Source organism: Drosophila biarmipes, chromosome 3L (assembly GCF_025231255.1).
Source record: "Drosophila biarmipes strain raj3 chromosome 3L, RU_DBia_V1.1, whole genome shotgun sequence".
NCBI lineage: Eukaryota > Metazoa > Arthropoda > Insecta > Diptera > Drosophilidae > Drosophila > Drosophila biarmipes.
Genome location: NC_066613.1, coordinates 4454225 through 4478430, shown reverse-complemented (window position 1 = coordinate 4478430; position 24206 = coordinate 4454225). Strand labels below are relative to the sequence as shown.

Here is a 24206-nt window from a genome sequence, read left to right as displayed (position 1 = left end):
GTCGGGATTTGATTTAAAAATGGAGAGGCATTTAAATAAAAATCTTGTTGCATATTTACGGCGCACAGCCGATGACGAGTGGAGGGGCGGGGGCCGAAAGCAATTTGAGTGCAGCTTAATTGTCACTACCAACGGTTGGACGGCCCTTTCGGCCCTGTCGGCTTTTGCCCCCTCCGGCGTCACTTTCTTTTATTTTCAGTGCCCGTTTTGCCCGGCTTTTGTGTGCTCTCTTTGAATAATTTAAAACTGCCAAAAAGTATGCAAATGTTTCCCGATTCGCTCTCTGCCCGACCCCTGACCACCTGGCAGTTGACCCGCTCCAAAAAGGCCGCCGGGCCCAGTTGGAGCCCAGATCCCAGCACCTTTCTCAGGGAAGGTCCTCACACTGCTGTAATGTTTGTATGAGTCCAAGAGAGGTCCGTTCCGCCTGAAATGCTGCGCTAATCACAGGCGCTTCCATAGGGGCTCCCTAAAAATAAAGTTTAGGTAATCTCGCTCTTCAGCTGAACGAGTTCACTGCATAGGACTGCAATCTGGACATGGAATCAGCCTACGCCCAGATCCGGCACAAGCTCCATATCAGCAATTTCAGCCATGCCCCACATGCAACATGCCAAACTCGGATATTATTATAATTCCAGCTCTTTTTCAGGCTCTTCCGAGGCCGAGCGGCCTTCAAGCAGACACGAAGGACGAGGCCCACTCCCCGGACCATTCGCCATGACATATTTGAATGCAAATTTATGCAAAACGTGTCAATGTGCTAACTACAAAAACAAACGAGTGCGCACTAACGTGTGACTAAGGCTGAAAAAGCGCAAGAAAATCATCGCAGTATGATCCAAATCCTCATCAGGGCCTGTATGACTGACTGACTGGCTGGCGGCTGGTGGCTGACTGGATGACTGACGTTCGTGGCAAGTCAACAAGGGGCGAAGCTATGTGCCAGTGGGCCCCTGGCCTTCTTCTGCTCGCGCCTGATTGACGTGACCAGCGCTCGCTGCGCTCTCTAATCCGTTAATAGAAACATTAACGAGGCATTTTCCGAAAATTATTTCGGGCACGCGATACGTCCTGCCCTGCCGATCCAGCCCAACCCATCCCATTCCCCTCCACTCCATCCCATCGCATCCCGGCTCATCCTGTTCAGTTCATTTCAGCTGGGCTCGGGGGAAGTCAAGTCGAGCCGCTCTTCAGGACGTCAGTCAAGTTCAAAGTGCAGTACTGGCACAGTGCCTGCTACAAGTCAGCCGCCGCTCAGCGCAGGTCGGAAAACGGAGAAGCCTTTCGCCTCGCTTTAATTTCCCGTCGATCGTTAACCCTTCGGCTGCGTGCTAGTGCTGGTGCCGGGGTTGGTGTGAGTGCGAGTGAGAGTGGGTCCTGGAAAAGGGGTCTTGAATTCGAGCTTGGGGTGGGCGCCCGCTCCTCCAGAACTGTGGCAATCAGTGCACGTCATGGACTGGTGGTTGCTTCCAGTTCAAGCAGCCCGAAATAATTGCATTGTAATGTGCAAAGTGTCTGCCACCCAGAGGCCACCCCATCAGCCCACCCCTGCCTGCAGTGTTTGCATGTCGAGCTGCTGTAATTTTTGCACGTTCATCTATGCCAGTGTGTTGTGTTTGCTGGCTGTGCGCACACTTACTGGCAGCCACTGTGTCTGAGGAGAGCGCCCGTCTATGTGTCGGTAATTTCCAATCTCACTTTGCAATCGTTTTACAACATTTTGCTTTTATTTTATGCCAAAAGCGCTGCTAGCAACTTTTTGATGGCCTCCCTTTCCTTCATGGCTCCCCGCTCCGCTCGCATTTTATTGCAGTTTACTATTTATGTGTCTGCAGCAATTAAAACGGAAACTAGTTGAGTGCCACAGTGGGACCGTTCGCCCAGCAACTCTGCTCAAGTGTCCGCCCGAGATCGCGACTCCGGCCACTGTGCCGGGTCCCCTGGCCACCGCCCTTCAGCTTGGCAGTGCAAAGTGCTGCTAATTTGTTTTAGATCAATGACCAGCAGCGACGTGCGGAATTTCGGGGCCACGTTCGGGACCGGTGGGGCGGGGAGCAGGGTTCTCAAGCTAGACAGGAACGACTCCTATCACAGAAGCCTATTATTGGAATTGAATAAATGGAGCGTTAGGCACTAACTATGTCGACAGAGGATAGATTTATTTATGTCAAAGAATCTTCTTATTCGAATGCCCCAGCAGTAGTGGGCACATTAAGATAAATCCAAAGTGTTTTGTGGCTTGTGGGCCATCATATGATGATATTTCGCGCTGTTGTCTTCAGTAAAAACGTAGAGTTATGTTTGCTAAATTCAGAGTTGCTCGGGCTATCAATTATATTTGTTATATGTTCACCAGAAAACCTCAAATTAGTACCCCGGATCTTTTACTCGTGCTGTCAGCCTCACTTTCAAGCTTTGAATACATACATGGATCGGTGACCATTTGGTTTCAATAAATTGAGGAGACGAACGAATCGAAAAGTCGCAGGGCTCTGACGAACAACCAGTTCCAGGCCCTCAGCGGGCTCCTTTATGGCCTTGTCGTGGCATTTGGGCGCGCCTTTTGTTGGCTGCGCCGCACCACTAAAATGTAATAAAATAAAGTGTCGGGGATTTTCGGTTTCCGCTTGGATTCCCTGATTGCAGGAGGAGACAGGTATCCGCAGCCCACCCCTGCCAGAAAGGGCGGCGCGGCCCGCAGGCCGTCAATGGTGTGAAGTATGCAAAAAAGGAAGCCAAAGCGGAGCTGGCAAAAATCGATTGAACAAAAAATGTGGCCAGCACCAGGATTGCTTTGCGTGTGGTTCCGAGAGCGGGGTGGACTGGGCCGCAATCCCAGCTGGTGCGAGCCTCCGCACAGTATCTGCTCGTCCATTTCCCGAACGAGTCCTGCTCACTTGTGTTTTATAGATTTACTTTTATTGTGCGGTATTTATTGCGGTATTCGCCGCCAGACTTTTTCTGCGCCCATTTCTTGTTGTCCGAAATCGCGGCAGAGTTCAAGCCGAGTGCCCGGCAATGGGTCGTGGATGGCGATGGCTGAATTTTTTGGGGGCAGGGGTCCGGGCCATAAGCCGCTTAAATTGGTTGGCCTTTTTCTGGGCCAATTTTTCTGTTTCGTTTTGGTTTTTCTGCCGAGTTTTGGATTTCGCCGGCTGTAAAAGTTTTGCCGCTCTGGTTATAAAAATTGTTAATTAAGTTAAGTTTGAAATGTTGTTTTACGGCTGTGTTGCGCCCTTTTATGGGTGTGCCTTGTTCGGTAATGAAGGCAATGAAGCGGAAGTGCGGCTTAATTCAATTCTTGACCGCATTTGGTTGTGGAACCACCACTGTGTTTTGCCAATCGAAATTAGGTATTTGCCAATCGCCTTTCGTTCGATTGGGTATGAAAGGAAAGCAGGCTAACAAAGCTCCTCCCTGAGTCGCTGGAATTTCCCCACACACCTCGCACACAGACGATCTCCGTGTTGGTTTTGGCAACATCATTAGGGACTTCCCCGCCCACAGTTTGGGGCTTTGAGCACCTGACGTGTGTGTTTACCTGAGCTCGCTGCCTGCTTGTGTTTGCTTGTTTATCCCGCCCATCGCAGGCGCAAATCCTGCAAATGGCGCATTGTGTTGCTTATCTGCCGGAGAAAGCTCTGAAAGCACTGAACGCGGAGGCAGCGCACCGCGAAGAAGTGCTTACACTTGCGCAAATGCAACACAACAAACACGGGCAAACAAGGACTAACACCGGGGGCTGAAGAAGACGTTGGCTCTGTTATTTAAATAAACCGTTGCATACTTTGTGGCCCGCCTTGTGTGGGCGGGGGGCGTGGACCGGTGGGTGGGAGGGGGTCAGAGCGGGGCGGCAGTGGAGTGGATACAGAGTGAAACTTTAAATCTCATTTGAATTATTATGGCGGAAAAAACCGCTCGACAGTTGCGCTGTTCGCTCTTTGTCTGCATTCTGTTGCATACTTTATGGCGTTTTAAGTGCTGCGACGATTTTGCAAATGCTGCAGAATGTGTAGTTGTTGCCACCGGCCTGTCGCGTGTTGCCTGTCAGGGGTAATGCGCCCAGTTAAATGAAACTATGCAACACTCCGCATTACTTTCTGCTCCTGACCCAGTTTCGCCCGCCGGATAGCGGATGAGTAATTAAACAAGCGACTGACATCCGGCCAAAGGCCAATCGATTCGAATATGAGAGGCATCGGGCTTTCGTTTCACCAGTTGAGCGGTAAGCCGAGCTTGAAGCACGCTAATTTGCACCAGGGAGCGCTGGTCGGAATTTCGAGGGCCGTCATTGAAAACAAACAACCCCGTTTATTCCACTACATGTTAATCAAATGATATGACTGTGAAATTATTAAAACATTTCAAGTGGCCGGAGAGCGAAAGTGAAGGCTCTGCGAATCTCCTCGCTGTAGTATCAGCGGTTTGCAGTCACTTGATTCTATTCTCGTCATAATTTATAAAATGCCGGTTGAATTCCATGATTTCCACACGCCATTAGCTGCTCGTGCTATTTCGCGCTGTTCCAGGACCTCAAAGCGGTTTCGGCAACTAACCGGCACTTTAAGCCGCCAGCAACCGCGGCTACCGCCGTCTACTGCCCGCTCCACCTCCCCCTCCTCCAAAGGGATTCTGGTACGGATGCAACTTGATCATTAACAGTGAATGTAGACCGCCGAGTGCGGAGGAGGGAAGTGTGCCAGGCACGGAAGCTGCACTATTTAACAGCTTCGAGCAATTGCAAACGTAAATCAAGTGCCACACTTTGCTGTGGCACCACCGTGGCACCATTCCTTTCCATTAATATTTTATTTGTTACGCGCCCAGGCAGAGAGACATGCTGACCGGACAAAAAAGTAACTCATTTTAAATAGCAACCGTACCGTAAAGAAATGATTTACTTTGCCACAAAAACCAAAATGGTTACGAAACGTCGTTTTAGGTTATTAAACAAAAATATTTTTTTTTGCATAAATGTGTACCTAAAGTATCCAAGAATGTGGTCCCAATATTTCAGAAGAAAATTGCAAGAACTTTTAAAGTAGAGAAATAAATGGTAAGCAAGCGTCGGGAAAGAAGAGGCATATGTATTGTATTCGTGATAAAATAATTTTCTAGTTAAACCTAAAAAGACTTTTAAAAGTAATGATTACCCACTTTTTACACAACCTAATGGAACATTTTTGAAAAAAACGTGGCTTTTTTTAATTGAAAATATAAAATTTTTCACACACCCTCGGCGAAATGCCTGGTACAAGCGTAATATAAATTATGTTTAATTGATAATAATAAACAATGAAACCTAATACTTTTGTTTTAATCGAACACTTCCTTCCTTTTCAAAAATAAAATCGTCGAAAAAATCGTTATTTTATACTTCTAAAGCAGGATTTCCTTATAAAGTATACTGTAAGTTAAGTAAAGTTGCCCTTCTGAATGTATTCAAGTTTGAAATACAATTTGCATACTTTTAGACATCTGGTTATTTGTGGGGGGACCCCAAATAAATGTGCATTCGGATGTTTTTATAGTTTTAAGCCTATTCCTTCTTAATCGAACCGGACTAGGACAGCTAATTCTTTATATTAGAGATACGTGCCTAAAATTTCCTCACGGCCAAGGCAGAATTTCCGGCACCGTGTCACGGCCACAGCACTGGAGGTCGAAGAAGGGGAATACGGTCTGCTCCATTGGCATGCAGCGTAGTTCGCCTGGCAACTCCTGGCTTGGGAGAGCGGGAGCTGCCAACTGTTGGATGGTGTTCCTGCACAAGCTCACACAGTTTTGATTTATTATTTTGATTCCTGTTACTTTACTACCTGCCAGGATGCAGCCAGGCTCCGCCACTACGCCTCCCCTGCCACGTCATTGTATCCAGAGCACGGTAGTTGTCGAAGCTGTTCTTTATTTTTATTCACACGGTTTCTGGTTTTATTGCTCCAATTACTTCATGTACTACTCGTTTTCCCGCACTCCCCTCCCGCCCAGTGAAAGGGTGGCACTCGAGAAGATTTAATATTTTCCTCTTCTGCTTTCTTTTTACTGTTTTAATTTATCGCGGTTGCAGAGCTTTCGAAGGTTTCTGTGAGGCAAACTAGTACAAATCAAGCACGATAAGAAGTTCGCTCAGAGATTTTCCTCTGTCGATCAGTTCATCGGATACAAGGATTTAAGTTTGGTTGAGCCATGGAATGCAGTTAATCCCATTTGAGAAGGGCTTTTTTGCGAAAAGCCATCCTTCAAAGCTCTTTCAACTACTTGATGGGCCCAGCCAGCAACAACTTGATTCCAATTAAGCCCTCACAATCATAAGCTGAAAGGTTGGAGCTCTCCACTCAGCTACTCCCCTTCAGAAAGCCATTTGGCGCTGGGTTTTCGCGACCCCCTCGACACCTGATCCTGCTGTGGCTCCTCCCGCCGAGATGCAGTATGCAAAACGCTTAACTGCACATAAAATATACAAAACTAACTTAGTTCGCGCATATCGCAGGGCATAACTCACGGCCACCCGGCTCCAACGTGCTTCCCAGCGAACCCTTGCAGCGTGTGCCACTTGCCATTTGTAACCGACTGCACAAGAACAAAACTAGTGACAATAAAGGGGCGGAGAGGAGCCCATAACGAGCTTCGCTATAGCTGTTCCCGGAGATTGCCCTGGGTCTGAGCACCGGCTTTTCGCTGGGGTCACCTGAAACTGGCGACCGAAGAAAGATCTTTAACTCGGATGGGGATTGAATAATTCCACTCTCGCCGAGATCCTGCCCGGATTTGATCCGTGCCGTTCGCGCCGTGGACACCGCTTAGATGCCATAAGCATTTCCATATCAAAGATATGTATTTTTAAATCCCCACTCGCATCGCACTCCGCTAATGGCAACTGCTGAGTGGATGCAACAAAGCGAGTGCACTCTGCGGGGCGAGCAGTGGGGCAGGTCTTCGACTGGGCTGGGTTATGTATAAATTCATAAAGGGAGCCACAGGAACGGGGAACGAGGCGAGGCGGGGGACAGCGAGAGAACCACTGCGATGCCACTGCGACTGCGGCAACATGTTGTAATTGCGTATTTTATAGATATGCGTGGTCCTTGCGAGCGGAGGAAAGGAGTGGGCGGCTGTTGTATCTGCCATTCGCTCTGTTTGCTTTTGTTTGGTGCGGAAATGGCAGCCGGTGTGCAGCGGAATATGGCAGTAAGGGCAACATCACGCATACGCCATGTTGCGCCATTTGAAGTTGTTGGCGTATACGTAATTTTTATTTTACAAGCATACAAAAACGAAAAAATGGCGAGAACAGAAAACATTCAGCGCTGAAAAATGCATTCAGAGCCACGGCAATAACAAAAATGGCACACAGAGCACAGAGAAATTTTAATTGCTCAAAAAGCGTCGACAAGGGTCGTGGCGGAACACATGTACATTTTGGTTGGGGACGGCCAAACTAAATTTGGGTCCGTTATGGGAAACGTTCCTTTTTATGACTTTTAATTCAATCAAAGCTGAATGAAATTAGGAAAGGAGAACATCAATTATTATTTTCGTATGCCGTTTGTTCCGACGGATTTGGGCTTCGGTGAAAGATCGAGGGTGGAACCAAACATTTACTCGGTTTTATGAAGTTATAGCTTCACTTTGAGCACTGTAGCCATCTCTTGTATATTTCTACATTGTATGCCTATTTGTGCAGGTGAAAGTGAAAGGCCGTTCCAAAGAAATGAAGGGAAATTCACAAAAAGTCGCACGCAAGTGCGCACTTAGCGTGCCCTGCCCTTTCTACATCCTGTTTCAAATGCTTCTCTGTGTGTGTGCATTATCAGCCATGTGTGAAAATCAGGACATGCGCGTGAGAGGAAGGGCTTTGTTTGGGCCACGTTAGAAACTAATGGTGATAGCACGGACTCGTCGCGTTGCTTTCCCTTGCTTTTAATGCGATTTTCATCACAGGGAACTCCAAGGTTGACATTCAATGTGCAGCGGCGTTTGAGTGTGAATGGTTGGATAAGCATTCTGAGTCTGTTCTCCATCGAATTCCGTTTATCAGGCTAAAATTTTGGCACTTACTCGGTGTTTGCATAGTCGTCTTACCCAGTAACTTCAAGTTGAATTAATAGAAATCTATTATGCACAGATTGAGTATTCCATTGCTTTTGGTCTTCGCAACGGCTCACCGATCTGCCGTTTCCTTGGAAGACGGGTCAGATGAGCTCTCCTGCCCGTTGATCCAGGAGGCCCGCTTAAAGTTCCTCTGCGGAGGAGTATACACCGCCGATCTCTTCTTGAAATACAAGGACGCTCTCACTACTGTTGAGGCTCCCTACTCGGTTTTCTACCACCTCCAAAACGGGTTCTATTTTCTGTTGGTGAGCTTCAATGAGTCCCCAGTGCAAAAGTGCGAAAGTACGATCCAGCTGAACGATGGCTTAGACTTCTTTTGCGGAGACGGCGAATCGCCCTTGAGACTGGCGAAGTCCCAGGTATTTTGCCACAGGAACATAATGAGTTACGTTGATGACCTGATATACGAGTGCACAAAGCCAATTACCCATTTTGTAAATGCGGAATGGGAGGGAGAGGCTGCGATCCACTATGCTGCCAAGTCCAAGCCACAAAAACTGGATTCTGCTGCACGGATGCCTAGCCTCGGAGCTTTGCTGTCCTGCCTGGCATGCGCCTTGCTACCGAAGTGATTTTGCTGTCACCTGATATATTTGAAGTTGAGGATGAATTCCAGTCTGATCAAAATGCGATTCTGCTCCATGTTCGTGCTGCTCTACATTGTGCGTAAGCTGGATGAAGCCAAGAGTAGACGCGAGCTCAAGGGAAAGCTGGCGATAGACGGATCTTCAGCTCTACTTATGCAGACAACAATTTCCCAAGGACGAAAGAATAAGGAGCTCTTCAGCACCTTGCTCAAAATTATTCCCAAGTGATTTTTTCTTTTCTTTTGTCAATCAATAAAATTCATATTAGAGAAACTTTGCACTGTGTATGGGATATCAGACCCAAGCCTTTAACCCCATAGAGCTAATGACTTTGCCTAAAGTCCCTGCCCTCGCAAGTTTTAAGTTCTGTGGATCCAGCACAGGCCAATATGGCGGCAGTCCATATAAGCACATAAATTACGCCAACGCCAATGACAATGACGACAATGAAATGTGATGCCCCTCCCTGTGTGCCTGAAAATGGCAGTGAGCCGGTCCTGTGTGTGCGGCTGTCCATGCCTGCATTTGGCTGCCATTGTTGGGATGTCTAAAATTTCATGCCACAACAGCAATGTCCAACTACAATGGACTCGGCTGGACCTCTGACTAGCAGGTCGCCGCCCATGTTGTTTATCCCAGTAAAATAAGCAGCTTCGAGATAATGCATGCAATCACGGGGCAAACGCCACCGCAGACGAGGAGCGGGGTGGCGGCGGATTGGGTGTGAGGATAGTTGATCCACCGCCGCAGTGCTTGAGTGGCAAGCCCTCCATCGATCGATAGAATAACTATTCGGAACCATTTTATTGACATAGTAAAATACCAAAATATCGCGATAGCAGAAAGGGGATCGTGGTCACAAGGAGGGGCACAACCGCGGGGCATTGTATGCGAGGTCCTGCCTCGTCCGTCCTCCTGATGTTGTCCTTCATGTAGGCGATGGCCACCGAGATGGGCGGCGATCCCTCCGTGCTCGGCTTCTTGGCACACGCATCGTACAGGTGTGTGGTATAGTGGAACGGGAAGTTGATGCAGTGCAGCCGAGCGGCCTCCGTGTTCGGCTCGATGAAGTTGCGCCCATCGCAGTAAAACTTGCCGCTGTTCATGACCACCGTGTAGCAGTTGAAGAGCTGGGAGTCGTAGAAGGAGATGAGCAGGTAGGACGGGTCGTGGGTGTCGGACCGCTTCCAGATGGCGTACGGCGTCCCGATGGCTGGGATGCGGTCCTTGTACTGCAGCCGCATCTCCTCAACGTAGGTACCGTGGCAGACGAACTGCAGGATGTATCCCTCAAGGAAGGTGCAGTTCTCGTCCTTGCATCGGGCCGGGACAGGTCCGAGGATGAGCAGGAGCACTAGGAGGAGCACTGGCTGGAACACAGGAATCGGCGAGTGGGGCTGGAGCTGGAGTTTTGGCGAAGGCGGAGTCGGACTCGGTGGCCTGCGGGGCGGCCGCAGGGCATGCCGAGAGTGCTGGGGATGCTGAGGATGATGGAGCGGCGGACAGTCGATCCACTTGTTATTCAGACTTCGTGCGCTTGAGAGGCGCACTGGCATTGCTTATAGGCAAATGATTCTTTGATCATTTTCGAAAAATTTGATGGGAATTTCCAGGAGAATAAAAACGGTTCCGATCACTTGTCTCCCGCTTGACAGAAGTTTCTCTCGTTGCCCCCGCCCTGCGATTCGCACCTTACCATCTGAGGGTCCAAGGAAGAGCTCGGTGGGCCTCGGAGGGAATGTCTCGATTGGGGACCCGCCTGGCGTAGTGAATGGCCACGCGATCGATCCTCGGCTCGGGAGGCAGGCCACAGTGCTTCATCAGCTCCCGCACATAGGAGAACGAGAAGTCGAAGCAATGGAAGCCCTCGGGTCGGATGTGGATGCCGGGCTCTTCGGAGTCTGAGCAGTGAAGACAGTTGAGGCTCAGGCTAACGTTCTTGCAGGTTGATATGGGGGACTCGTAGAAGGAGACCAGCAACTCCAGACTCGGCTGTCGCCTCCACCAAAGAAAGTAGGGCATGTCGGCCTTGACCCAAATGTCTCGGTAGTTCAGCTTGAGGTCGGTGCTGTACTCGGCCTTGCAGGCCAGTGTGAAGGGCACCTCGTTTTCCAGCATAAACTCGCAAGAGTCGAAAGAGCCCTCGGAGGAGGCCAGAAGATAGGCGAGTGGCAGCATCCACAGCTTCCCTTTCATGGCTGACTGAGTGGGGGTACAACGGGTATGGATGACGACTGATAAATCATGGCTGACATTTCGGAATCGATAGCTATCCTAGCCCACGAAATTATTGAAAACAATCAACACTGTAATTTGAACATGAAATTTTGATGTATAATTGGTACGAAAAGGAGAACGTGTTCGCTGGTACAAAATCTATAAGTTATTAATAAAGGGTCTCGGCACACACGACTACCAGCAGCGCCCTTAGCAGACTGAATGTTCGCGCACCGCTCATCGGGACCTCGGGAATTTTGATGGCAAGAGAACCGTAGAACAGGATCGGCTTCTTGGCCACTTCGTCTCCGTCACCCAAGCCTTTTCCAAGGCAATGCCTCTCAAGTTCACTCGGATAGCGCAGATTGAAGGGGAAGCAGTGCAGAGTAGAAGGTGAGACAATAACTTGTTGATAGGTTCCGTTCCCTGACGTCCCTAAGAAGAATTGGCTAAGCAAAAACCCATTTTTTCCCAGAATGATGGAGTCAAATCTTGACAGCTTCGGGGAGTAGAACGTGATCAGGACCATCGAAACGCCGTCGTTGTCGAAGTCGTCCGCCTCGCTGTGCCACACGGAGTAGGGCGTTTCCGGGGGTGCTCGATAGTCCCGAAACAGTGTTTGCAGATCTTTCGTCACTTTACCCTTGCACACGAATTTAAAGGGTACCTCGTAGGCCAGTGAGCAATTTCCTGAGCTTCGAAAAGCACAAATTTGAAGTGTGGGCGCCAGCAAATATACCAAAAATCCAACTAAATTCAAGTGTAAGCGCATGACAATAAATTTCTTTTATTCCTTATAGGTTTCCAATTCTAAACACAAGCGACATTAGCCGCAAGGCTATAAGAACCTGGTAAGGTACTGTGTATGTTACCAAAACTAAGCGCCATTATAATAACCATTAGTATTAAAACCATTCGGTTTCACAAAATTCAAGGATTTAAAAAAAGTTTCAAATTTAAATAAAAGCTCTTTATTCCATTGACAAGCTTGTTCCCCCTTTCTCATTTCTTAAAGAACGTTTGATTGTTAGATTTATTTTAAAAGAGTGATGTATAATACAATAAAATACGCGGGCTTTTGTTTATTTTCTACTGAAATAAGATCAGAAATAAATACAAGATGCGAAGACTAATGGAGGTAAGGTAGAAAGCAAAGTTTTCGTTCCCATTGAAATGCATTCAATTGGGTAAATCATTACTCAGCAAATAACACCAATAAAAGAACAAGTTTTTCCGTTCGGGGCATCTTTATTCCGATTCAGAGTCGCTTGTCAGGTCAAGGATGGACCATGACCAACTTTTGCAAAAAGTTTTAAAAAAATATGTGTACAAGTAAAAGATGGGAAACTTCTTAAAATTTAATTAAAATAATTAAACCTTTTCCCAATATATCCAAAATACCCACACATATTCTACAGAGAGGGAAAAATAACAACACGAAATAATAAAGAGCAAGAACTATATATGGGGTATGCGTTGGAATACAATGGAAAATATTAAGTGACCCTTTAGCTAATATATTGCTCAATTTAATCAATGTATTTTGATATAACTTATTTGTTCATTAAGTAGTGCATGAACTAGTTAATTTATATAAAGTATAAATAAAGAGTTCTAAGCGCATGCGATAAAATTGTGTATAATAATGGGGAAAAATTCTTCTTTTGTTTTTCAAAAGATAACAATAACTGCGGACTTTTGTTTTACCTTTTATACAATTCACCCTCGTCACTCAATCTGTTCTTGGAGTTCACTGCAGCAACTACGTGCCAGAGGAGATACTCGATCGCAGGGGCCAGCGAAAGTAAAAAGGAGAATTCGACAAATTGATTTACATGTTCTTGTATTTGCAGTCATTGAAAGAGCTGCAGCAATAAAATGATTGGGTCTGGGGGAGGGAAGGAAATTTACTTTCAATTTCGCCCCGATGACAATTTTTCCGATTTAACTCCATTTTATGTGGGTTGTCCCGGAGTATGGGCCTTGGTCTTTCTTTGCCTTCCTTTATTAAATTACAATAATAAATGGGGTGCGTATGTGCTCTGGAAAGCTGCGTCCTGAGAACCGGAGTGTCAGCTCAGAGTGTAGCGCAGGTGTATTGTCTGGCCGATATAAAAGCCCGAAGAAAAGAAGCGAATTAAGTCGGGAAGATGCCAAAACTGCCAGTGAATGACATTCCGGGCCGAACCCCTTCTGGCACATATTCAAAGCTGAAATTACAATTCCATCTCACCATTCGCAGACTTTGCTGCCGGCATAGCGCGCTGAAGTCCTTTTTACGCCCTCAAACCTCCTCCGCAATATCCATCGAGCGGCCTTTGTGCCGGCTTCATTGTAATTTTAATACATGTCACATGATTTGCAGCTGGCGATGCCTTCGGCACTTCTCGTTCCACAAGCTTCCCCAGGTGGTGACAGCTTTGGCTGTGCTTGGCTTCGTCTGCGCTGACACATTGCCAATACATAAAAAGATCCACAATCGCTGATTGCAGGTTGTATTAGCATGAAGCCTTGACAAGCCTAAGTTGCGAAGCTCGCAAAGATCAGAGTTCTTAAAGGGAAAGCGTTCATTCTCAACGATATCAATACGGGGTCGGTACATAATTAGCATTAAGCTATCGGTACCAATGGAGGTTTTATAATGAGTGGTAAGCCAATTCGAAGAGACGCATCTCAGGCCCCAATCTGCAGATAAGGGTCGAATCCAGAAGCCCTAACTATCCACGGGTAGCTCCAACAAGTGGTGCGGGAAATGATTCCATTAGTAAAATAAATAAACAAAGGCCAAATAAATGATTTAGCAGGTACAGTCGCCGAATTCTCCGCCTGTCACGACCAGAACGGAGCGGACAAATCTCAAACCTCAGGCGTCGCGTGCATAAACCAGATGCAAACACCCCCCGTTCGAACAAGTGCCTCCGCTTCGCTCATTTCGCAGAGGTCTCCCAGGATGTAACTCGACGGCGGCCGGCTGAATACATATTACATGAGCCGCCCAAGTGGAGCGCACACATATTGACCCACTTCGATGCTGGCAGACAGCCCCCATCCCAGTCACTCGCACGGCACCTGGGCTAAGAAGCCCGAGTAGTTTTGGTTAATAAAGTCAAATGCCACCAAAATCAAAAGGAAAACGCCACTTACGACTAATGGCATCACGGCATGGGTGGCGAGATGCCACGAGGACCTCATCCTGTCACATCTATCCACGCTGCCCCCAGCAGCCGAGGCAACAACAACAGCCACAATGGCCCTTGGATATCTGCCAGAAACCTAGGTCCGCTGCCGAGTTGGGGGAGAACTGGGGGATTTTTAATTGCATTAACTCGCGCACAGTGGGCCAAGCAAGCGTGCCACTAAAGTCTTAGCGGGAGGAAAAGTAACTTGAATTTAAAATAGTACGTTTTAAAGCTTCGAGTGCAATGAGTTACCTATGAATAAAAGAAGTTGTCTGTTAACCTGTTAGGATCAATACGAAAACATATTAATAATAAAAGACTTTACAATTATAGTAAGTTGGTTAGGCCTGGGTATATATTAGCCCACTGTGAGTCAGCGTTCTTAGGGCATCTCCCTAGACATCGCGATTGGCCCGGCTTGTGTGGCACTTAAGTGCGTGCCGAGGCCCCCAGATATTTGATATTGGGTTATTTGATTTGGCTCGCAGCTTGATTGCGGCTTTTAGTCTGAGTTGGCTGTCCTTTGCAGGAGCTTGGAGGTATGCAAATAGTTCGAGAGATGCGGGCCCAAATGTATTAGCAATTCTTTATTGGACTCGGAATTACTTTTATTAAACCCTCTTTTACCAGTTTAACCGAGGTTTGTATGTTTTATTATTTTAATATTTATGTTTTTAAATTTTATACAAGTTCCTTCCTTGCTTCAACTTGTCTGGATAAAATGGGCAAGGAAGCGATTATTTCTAAGCAAAATGCGTTTAAGCAAATTACGAATAAAGATTTTTATTTAAGGCGGTTTTTGACTATAGTAGGTACTTGGATTTCCGCGAAAAAATAAGCTGTGCCGTCTTGGGATGGGTACCCTCGGCATGGAGTGTCTCTAAAATTATTATTGGTCACACCGGGTATTGCCTTTAACGGGTTATGAAGAAATTCCCCCTAAGAAAAGTGGCGGCAAAAAAGGAATGATAGGGTACCTTTCAGTAAAACTTTCAGTTGTTGTCCCCCAGTGAGACGTCGAGACTGGCAAGGACCACCTTCGTAAGCGCGGACGCGTTAAAGGACCTTACGTGCTGCCACAGCATAGGAGCCACCGAAAGTCAGCCGGGGAAGCGGAAGTGGGTTCCACACAAACGACAGCAAATTATTCGCTGTCAGGACAGGACAACGGAATAGCAGTCACACGGGCCGAGTGTGCGTGTGGGAGATTCCACAGAACAGTGTGGGGATTGGGATTGCGTGTCTGGCAAGTCGGCGACCGAAAATCAAAAGAAAATTGATATTAAGAAATTGCACGAAATGAGTAAATGAAGCGTGGCCGCCTAATGGACTGACGTCTGAGCTGAGCTGAGCTGAACTGAACCGAACTGAGCCAAGGAGGGCGTCTGATTGCCACCTTGGAAAAGATGTATTAAAAATTCCACGAAAACTAATCAATGTCAAATGTCCGTTGATTGCTCCACGCCGACGGCCCAGATAGATAAAGCCAGGGCCTGGGCGAATCCACGCGTGGTTAGCTGGAATTAGAAAATGATTTCCTTTTGTCCCGAGTAATTTATTGGCTGCCATAAATTGGCGGGGGAGTGTCGTGAGGAGTGTCATCGAATGGGTGGATCTCTAAGGCTTTTAATGATTTCCCCCGGTTATCTTTATATTTGAGCTTTCGCTAAGCCCTGCTCGTTTTCATGTTTAATTTAATTTACACTATCACTTGTCGCATCCGGATTGCGATGGCTTTTAGGACCTAAAACTTTGGTAATTGCACATTTTCCGCTCAACAAGTCAAAGTGAAACGGATGGTCCGCAAGTGCGGCATCATAATTCCAGCAAATAGCAGATTAAGCTGCCAGTCTCGGCTGTTGAGTTTATCGTGAATATCAATACAGACAATTAAGCTCAGCTAATAAGCGACTTAAAGGTTAATCTGTATCCGAATTCAAAACTAGTTCAGCATCTGTGTGCATCTCTTCCAGGGACAATGGTTGAGTGTAGCATTTGCGAACCACCTAGAAATCGGGTTGCACCGCAGTACAATGTGCATTGCTGACATCGAGTGGAAGCCCTCATCAACTCGCTCGACTTTTGGCCAGACGACAGCTGTCATATTGACATTTCTACTTAACATCCTCGCTCGCTGCTCAATTTTTAATCGGGTTTTCAAGCCGCTTTCGCAGACGCCGCGTCCAAGGGATGCGGCAAACTCATTATTTTTATTAATATGATTTTCGCTGCACTTCACTTCGGTGCAATTTGTGCATTTTGTAATTTTAATTTTCATTTTAAGGGCAGGGCCGAGCTGCTGGTGCGATGAAGCTGACAGTGCGCGCCAGTGTCAATACATCTCATTGTTCCCTCCACTGAACAGCATTTATTTGCAATTATTTGTTTCGAGCCCCCTAGACGGGGCGGGCACAAAGGAGTCGCGTCCTGGCTGCCTGCCGCACTCTTCTGGGTAAATTACTTTAAGCCCTTCGGGAGCGAATTGAGCAGCTCAGATGAGCAGACTCCCTCCCTCGAAGCACCCGTGTTCCGATATCGCATTGCGATGGAAATGCGTTTTTAATTGCTGTCAGAAAGGTTCGCGTGCCAACTGCGTGTTGAATTATGTCAAACAAGTTGTCAACCGAACGAGCGGCGACCTCGTTGACACACTCTACGGATTTCGCTTAAGCCACTCTTTATTCTCTCGCCCTGCGGTGTTATTGTAAGTTAAGCGAGCAAGATCGTGGCGGAGGAGCTGCAACAATGCTGCCGGGTTTTCCCTTTCTTGCCAGCATTTTCCGCCCTGCTGCCAAGCTCTGTGAAATAATTCCAGGGCCAGGTGAAAAAGTCACCTGGAGGCGATTGTCAGACGCAACACTTGGGATGCTGCGAGGAGCTGACCAGCTGAGCCAGCTCCCCGGAGTTGACAGGCTCCTGCTCAGGACCCAAAACGCTCGGCACCTCAGCGCCTGCTGAGCAGTGGCTAAATGCCGACTGCTAACAGTTAACTGCTAACTGAATAACTGACAGGTTTCCAGGCCATGGAGAACTGCCAACTGAGATGTCTGGCGCAGCTCGAGTAGGGACGGATGAGACTGTAGTTTCGTTTTGCGGGAAAGGGCTGACCTTTAAAGGAAATCAATTTGACCATTGGCCAATCCGTCGCCTGGCAGATGCGTAATTTATGTAAACTCCCATTGCAATGAATAATAATGTGCTCAAAGGGCTCCCCAATTCCCAGCGCCGAACTCCCAGGATTCTAATCCGGCCGGCTTGACTCAAGCTTATTGAGCTGCAATCGAGGAGCGACAGCAGAAATTGAATAAAAATCGAGAGCGAAGGAGCGAAAATATGGCAGCAAAGGTTGAAGCTGGAGTTGGAGACGCCGTCTGGTCTGATCCGACCAAAACAGGACTGGGCTGAATGGAGGACATGGAAACATGACAGCAAAAGTTTTGTGCAGTTTCCTTGGCCATGTCATTGGCCTGTCTGTAAATCTTGCCGTTGTGGTTTGCAGTCAACGTAGAAAATTGACTTGATAAAAAGTTTACTATTTTACTAGATTCCTTTTGCTCCTCCGCTGCGTTTAGTTCGCCATCTCGACGTCCGATGGCTCCGCAAGTTGTCAGACGCTCTTTTGATTCTCATCTGCACGCCTTATGAATTATAATAAAATGTGCAGTCCCTGGGTCTTCCTTTGACTCTTTAAGAGGCCTAGTACTCGCGCAGGAGAGGAAGGGGCGAATGGAAGCCGTGCCAGTTGTCGATGATGAACTTGAGGATATTCCTGCCCGTCTAGACTCCTCTCAAAGCCTCCTGCACCAACATTAAGTTATGCAGATGTGTTTACAGGTCCCTTTCTTATCTGCGTATCCATTTACGTTCAGCAGCCGAAAGACCAGCAAAGAGCCAATATTTGTTAAATTCCCCCTGAATAAAGTAAGTCTGCACCGTGTACACTGATGACAAAAATGCAATCCAATGGAACACTAAATAAGTAAATGATATATAATTAAAATCTTTGTCCCAAAAAAAATTGTACCTTTATTTAAAGTTTGGTAAGCATATTAATTCAATGAACACTTCCTTTAACTACCACAAAAGGGTTTAAAAACACATATACTCGTATTTATACCTTTGCATAGTGTATAATAATTTCAGTCAGAAGTTTGCAACGCAGTGAAGGAAACGTTTCCGACCCCATAAAGTATATATATTATTGATCAGCGTCACTAAACTTTCCCAAAAGTATTCTTTCTATTGCAGGTAGTATATAAGTCGGAACCACCCGGATCGGACAACTATATCATATAGCTCCCATAGGAAATAAAGGGGAAAAAATGAAAAAAAAAATATTTCTTCGTGTTTTTTAACATATAACCTTCTGAGCTGGGAAATAACATTCTTTAATTAATTCTGGATTTCTAATTAAATTTTATCTAAACCAGACGACTATATCATAAAGCTGCCATATGAACGATCGGAAAATTAGTGGTAAAATAATATGAAAACAAGAATGGAAATTTACTTCGGCAAGCCGAAGCTTGTATACCCTTGTAGTTATAAAAAATAATCAATAATTTTATTAAATTGAATTCAAATTCTAAAAAATAAAAAAATGTGTATTCTCAATATTAAAAGATAATATGTCAAAAAGCCCCAATGGTCCGATCGTTCCTATGTCAGCTATATGATATAGTCGTCCAATTTAATAAAATTTAATTCGAAATTCAGAAATAATTAAAAAATGTTATTTTCAAGCTAATAAGGTTATATGTTAAAAAACACAAAAGATATAATTTTTATTTCATGTTTTCCTACTAATTTTCCGATCGTTCCTATGGCAGCTATATGATATAGTCGTCCGATTTTGATAAAATTGAATTCGAAATTCAAAACCAAATAAAAAATGTTATGTCCAAGCGTAGGAGGTAATAAGTTAAAAAACACCGAAGATATAATTTTTCAATTTTATTTTACCACTAATTTTCCGATTGTTCCTATGGGAGCTATATTGTATAGTCGTCCGATTTTCATAAAATTTAATTCGAAATTTATAACTAATTTAAAAATGTTATATCCCAGCTTAGAAAGGTATATGTTAAAAAACGCGAAAGATATAATTTTTTTTTTAATTTTTACCCCGATTGTTCTATAAGATTGGAGCTCTAAGATATAGTTGTCCGATACGGCTGGTTCCGACTTATATACTACCTGCAATAGAAAGAATACTTTTGGGAAAGTTTCAGCCCGATAGCTTCAAAGGTGAGAGACTAGTTTGCGTAGAAACGGACGGACAGACGGACGGACATGGCTAGATCGACTCGTCTTGTGATGCTGATCTAGAATATATATACTTTATGGGGTCGGAAACGTCTCCTTCACTGCGTTGCAAACTTCTGAATGAAATCATTATAGGTGCAAGGGTATAAAAATATATGTTCGGTGTTTTTTAACACATAACTTTCTAAGCTTGGAAATAACATTTTTTTTTTAGTTCTGAATTTCGAATTAAATTTTTATTTTTAAGGATTGTTGCTGACTTCAGAGATATTAAAAGAAAAAATTATTTCATTCTTTTTCTTAGACCACTTTTTTTACATCTATATGTTGTTAGAGTAGTCCGATTTTTTTTAATTGAATTCGAAATTCTTAAAAATATAAATATGCCAGCATTATAAGATATTATGTCAAAAAGCACCAAAGCTATAATTTGTTTCATATTATTTTCCCACCAATTTTCCGATCGTTCCTATGACAGCTATATGATGTAGTCTTCCCATTTTGATAAAATTTAATCCGAAATTCTAAACTATATGAAAAATATTATTTCCAAGCCTAGAAGGTTATATGTTAAAAACACCGAAGATATATATTTTTTTTAATTTTTTCCCCGATAGTTCCGATGGGAGGTATAAGATATTGTTGTCTAATCCGCCTGGTTCCGACTTATGTACTACCTGCAATGGATAGAAGACTTTTGTGAATGTTTCAGCCCGATAGGTTTGAAACTGAGAGACTAGTTTGCGTAGAAACGGACGCACGGACCGACTGGCATGGCTAGAACGACTCGTCTAGTGATGCTGATCCAGAATATTGTTACTTTATGGGGTCGGAAACGTCTCCTTCACTGCGTTGCAAACTTCTGACTGAAATCAATATACCATTAGCAAGGGTATAATTAAATGTAACTTTTGTGCAAACCCAAGACACAACATTACCCATGTACTTTACCTTTATTATTGATCAGTAAAACGATTCTGCATGTTGTTTTATATTTTATGCTCTTATCCTGCAGATATCTTAAAAAAGTAGTCTCGACTACAGGTCCTGTGAAGATTGCAATTAACTTTTTTTTAGCTTAACTGCTTTTGAGCCTGCGCTGGTATTTGCGAGACATCCATTGTTAATGGGATAACCTCAGCTCAGCCGTGTCCGATTGAATAAATATCAATTAGTGCCTGTCCCCCAAAATAAAATAAACAATAAACATACAGGTAACCTAAATAACACCATGTGGCCGTTATTTCAAGGTGGCGTTCTGGGGGATGACGTTAAGCGTCGGATCCGAAAGTCCTACAAAGGGTGAACGAAATTCCATAAATCGGCTAAAATTCCATTAAATAAATTAGGAGACGTTTTTAAGCCAAGTACATTTATTGTTAAATGGTACATAGGATTCGCGGAAATATAAAAATGTACACTCAGGGACGACTATATCACATAGCTATCATAGAAAAGATCCGAAAATGGGTATAGCTTAGGTGTGTTTTGACATATTATTTAATATAATTCTTTATATTTTAAAGAGTTTCGAATTAAAATTTGTAAAAATCGGACGGCTCTAACATATAGCTGATAGAAAGGGTCAGAACCACTGAAACCAGCAACAACCCTTAAAAATGTCACATGGTGTTACTAACGTTGATTATTTCCTATAACTGCAAGGGTATGCAAACTTCGGCTTGCCGAAGTTAATTTCCGTTCTTCTTTTTTTGATAATTTTCTAAAATGTTCTTAATCGACACGCTTTAATAAAATATTCCTCTAATGCTAAAACATGAAATAGTTGGTTGAAAGGTTGAAACAGCCAGAATGAGAACATTTTAAAAAGTGTATTTATTTAGTATTTAATGCTGTGTGATAGCCACGACCCCTTACCCTTACCTTTTTAAGACTTTTTTTTGTTTGACTATCAGATACCCGTTACTGAGCTAACCGACTTAAACATGTGTACTTTTTTTCGTTTTATCTATAGTATAAATATAGTTTATATATTTTTAGCTTGCGGCAGTTTTTGCAGAATCTTTCACGAAAGTGTGATATTACATTAAGATATTTTTAAGGGTTTTTTTTTGTGTTCTTTCCCATTCTCAGGTTGCCCCTCCCTGACAGGGCTTGGGCCACGGACTGACGTTCTGAATTGCCTGCTAGTGCATCCTACTGTCTGGCTCAAGGGTTCCAGGACTCCGGCCGTAGAGGACTGCAGGACTCCGGGACTCGACACTCGTTGCCGGCCTTACCTACGCTGCACTTCATTTTGCAACTTTCGAGTGTTGCATGCATGCTGATGCACGGGTGTGTGTGTGCTAGTGTGTGCGTGTTTACAAAATAGTTTTGTACTTACTTCTACTTAAACTTTTCAGTTGGCTTTCTTCTGCTTCTGTGTCCCCCTCACCGACTATTTTTTCAGCCGGAGGGGCACAAAAATGTTGCCGCAACTTTTTTGCCTGCATTGTTTTTGACTGCAGCGCTCCGGCCGGCCACCCCACTTCAGCCCTATCGACCAGCTCCAACTGGCGTTCCAACTTCAGCTCCGCCCAGCCCGAATCCCTGTGAGCTGCTTCTACGGCTTTTACTTTGCGTAGTTTCTCTTGCAGCTGTCTTCCCCTGCGCTTTCCCCTTCCCGCCCAGCGCTTTCTCTGCTAGTGAAGCCTGTAATTTATTTCTTGTTTTGATTGAAATATTGCTTTACAAGCAAAAAGACACAAACCCGCACAGCCAGGACGAAGGGCGCAGGTCGGAGGAGGTTCCACTCGGGTTGAGCAGCCAGGCTTAGCAAATACGCAACATAGGCTGGGTCGGGCGGTCTGTGAGGGCAGGGGAAGGGGAGGAGAAGGGGTGTCGGCCTGTCTGCCAAACGCATACACTTCATTACACGCCGGAATACACTGGGAGAAACACCGCTTGGCCTACAGCGGGGAGCTGGCTCCAGGGCATTTCGATTTCTGCCGGTGCATTTGGGCCAACTTAAAAGTTATTCGTTTCCCAGCACAAGGACTTGTCTTTTGCTGAGGCTGAAGCCCCTTTCCCTGGATCAGCTTGTCTCTCCGTGTTTGTGTTTTCCTGGGTGTGTGGGCTTTGCAAACAGGCATATTTCAATCAAAATTACATATTGAATTCTCCCATCAACCGACCGAAAAACTCCGAGCAAGAGCAAACTTTCAGCCTCGAGAGCTGTTTTTGTTTACCGCCCCGTTGTTGCTGTTTGATAGTTTGCGAGTTTAGAAAACGTGCAATTAACTACAGGAAATTAGTGTTTTCAGTTAAATGTTCCTAGTGTTTTTTTCCGTTGCCAGGCTACTGGGAAGTAGTTCGGCAGTCGGTTTCGCTTTGAATGCCGCCTGTGAAAGTGTTATCTTCCCGAGGTGATTTATGTGTTGCTCCGCCGGCGACTCCCGCCAACAATCATGCAAATAGTCCCAGGCATAAGCTGAAGCCTTGGCCCGACAATGCAAAATTAATTCCGAGTGCTTGTCATTTTAATACGTCTTCAAATCCGAACGATTTTGAACGGCTTTTGTGTAGCAAATAATGTCGGCGAGGGAGGACGAACGACGGCAAGGATAGCGATCCCTGCAGCAGAAGTCAAATTGAATCAACAATATTAGCAACAAAAGACCAAGCCGGGCTCTCTCCACCTCACCGACCCCACTCCAGAGCTCAGAAGTTGGATGGCGCTGAAACCCTTGCACAGCTTCATCATCATTATCATGCTCAATATCTCCGAGGCGGCTGCCATTTTATATTATAAATTGCATTATAATTCAAATTCTGCAATAAATCTCAATTTCGAGCACAAAGGCTGGGAGGTTGCCGTCGAGGGTCGGGGCAAAAGTTTATAGCCCTCGACGCACCTTGAAAACGCAAAACGGAATCACCGCCCAGGCAAATCAATCGATTACGCGACTTAACTTTTCAATGGCCTAAACGACGGGCGAACAAGGGATGGGAGACGGGATGTGGCAAATGGGCGAGGAAGTCGGGAATCCTTTATGTTTACCATAATAATGGAAGGGACAGGACGCTGGCGATGGACTGTCGGGCTAGATTTCTTTTACCCAATGCCTCGTCATCGCACAACGATGGATATTGCAGGGAGAGATCGACCGTCGATGCTGGGACTTCCTTTGTGCCTGTAGTCGGGATAAGTTTATGATTGTGTTACTAATAGTGGTTGTTTTTGACTTTGAAATGACAGCGAATGGCGGGCAGAGCTGCCTTCGTTAGGGCCAACTTTAATTGTAAAGGTGTTTAATCTAGCTCTTCTACCTGTGGAGTAGCTGAGGGGGGAGGAAAAAAGAAAGAGATTCCGCCTTTAATCATCTGCTTTGGTACATAAGCCGCCACTTTCTCCTCTCGACATCAGCGTGCTTTCTAATAAGCGATAAATCTGTGCCAACGCTGGCAAAAGAAAATTGAATCAGGCACAACCTGACTTAGTCCCCTGTTTCTGCTCCTGCTCCGCCTTCACCAGGCAAGTGCCAATGGCAACGATTTATATTAAATATTTAGAGCCACACAACACAGAACAGCACAGCACAATGCTCATGTATGCCGTTGTCTCTGCCAGGGTTGCCATTGTTGTGTCTAAAGCAATAACTTTTGCATGAGCCCGGGACAGAAAGGGGTCACCGAACAAAGACAGGTTGCCTCGCCCCAAATCGAGTTAAAGTGCAAAAAGAAATGGAGAGACCTCGGGTCTTCCTTTTCTGCACAGAGAAAAACTGCCCCTTAATCTTACTTGAAAAAATACAATTTGGCTCTGGTATTGGAGGAATTACTTTTTTGGGCTTTCGCAATAAAAATAAATTATTTGCTTAAAAAAAAAATGGTATTACCATGC

General features: G+C 45.3%; 4 protein-coding genes across 4 annotated transcripts; 1 reads left to right on the top strand and 3 right to left on the bottom strand.

The window, feature by feature from the left end:
* Nucleotides 1-8066: 8066 nt before the first annotated feature.
* Nucleotides 8067-8976, top strand: LOC108030777 (uncharacterized). Its single transcript, XM_017103829.3, is given in 2 exon segments — nucleotides 8067-8676; nucleotides 8679-8976. Coding segments are annotated over 2 exon segments (663 nt in total). The 5' UTR covers nucleotides 8067-8120; the 3' UTR covers nucleotides 8786-8976.
* Nucleotides 8977-9491: 515 nt separating this feature from the next.
* Nucleotides 9492-10264, bottom strand: LOC108030743 (uncharacterized). The gene has a single exon (XM_017103790.3). The coding sequence runs from the start codon at nucleotides 10256-10258 to the stop codon at nucleotides 9506-9508; it is 753 nt and encodes a 250-aa protein (XP_016959279.1). The 5' UTR covers nucleotides 10259-10264; the 3' UTR covers nucleotides 9492-9505.
* Nucleotides 10265-10349: 85 nt separating this feature from the next.
* LOC108030745 (uncharacterized) lies at nucleotides 10350-10898 on the bottom strand. Its single transcript, XM_017103791.3, has one exon. The coding sequence runs from the start codon at nucleotides 10896-10898 to the stop codon at nucleotides 10395-10397; it is 504 nt and encodes a 167-aa protein (XP_016959280.1). The 3' UTR covers nucleotides 10350-10394.
* Nucleotides 10899-11014: 116 nt separating this feature from the next.
* Nucleotides 11015-11737, bottom strand: LOC108030728 (uncharacterized). The gene has a single exon (XM_017103770.3). It carries the CDS (start codon nucleotides 11689-11691, stop codon nucleotides 11089-11091), a length of 603 nt encoding a protein of 200 aa, XP_016959259.1. The 5' UTR covers nucleotides 11692-11737; the 3' UTR covers nucleotides 11015-11088.
* Between the last annotated feature and the right edge of the window lie 12469 nt (nucleotides 11738-24206).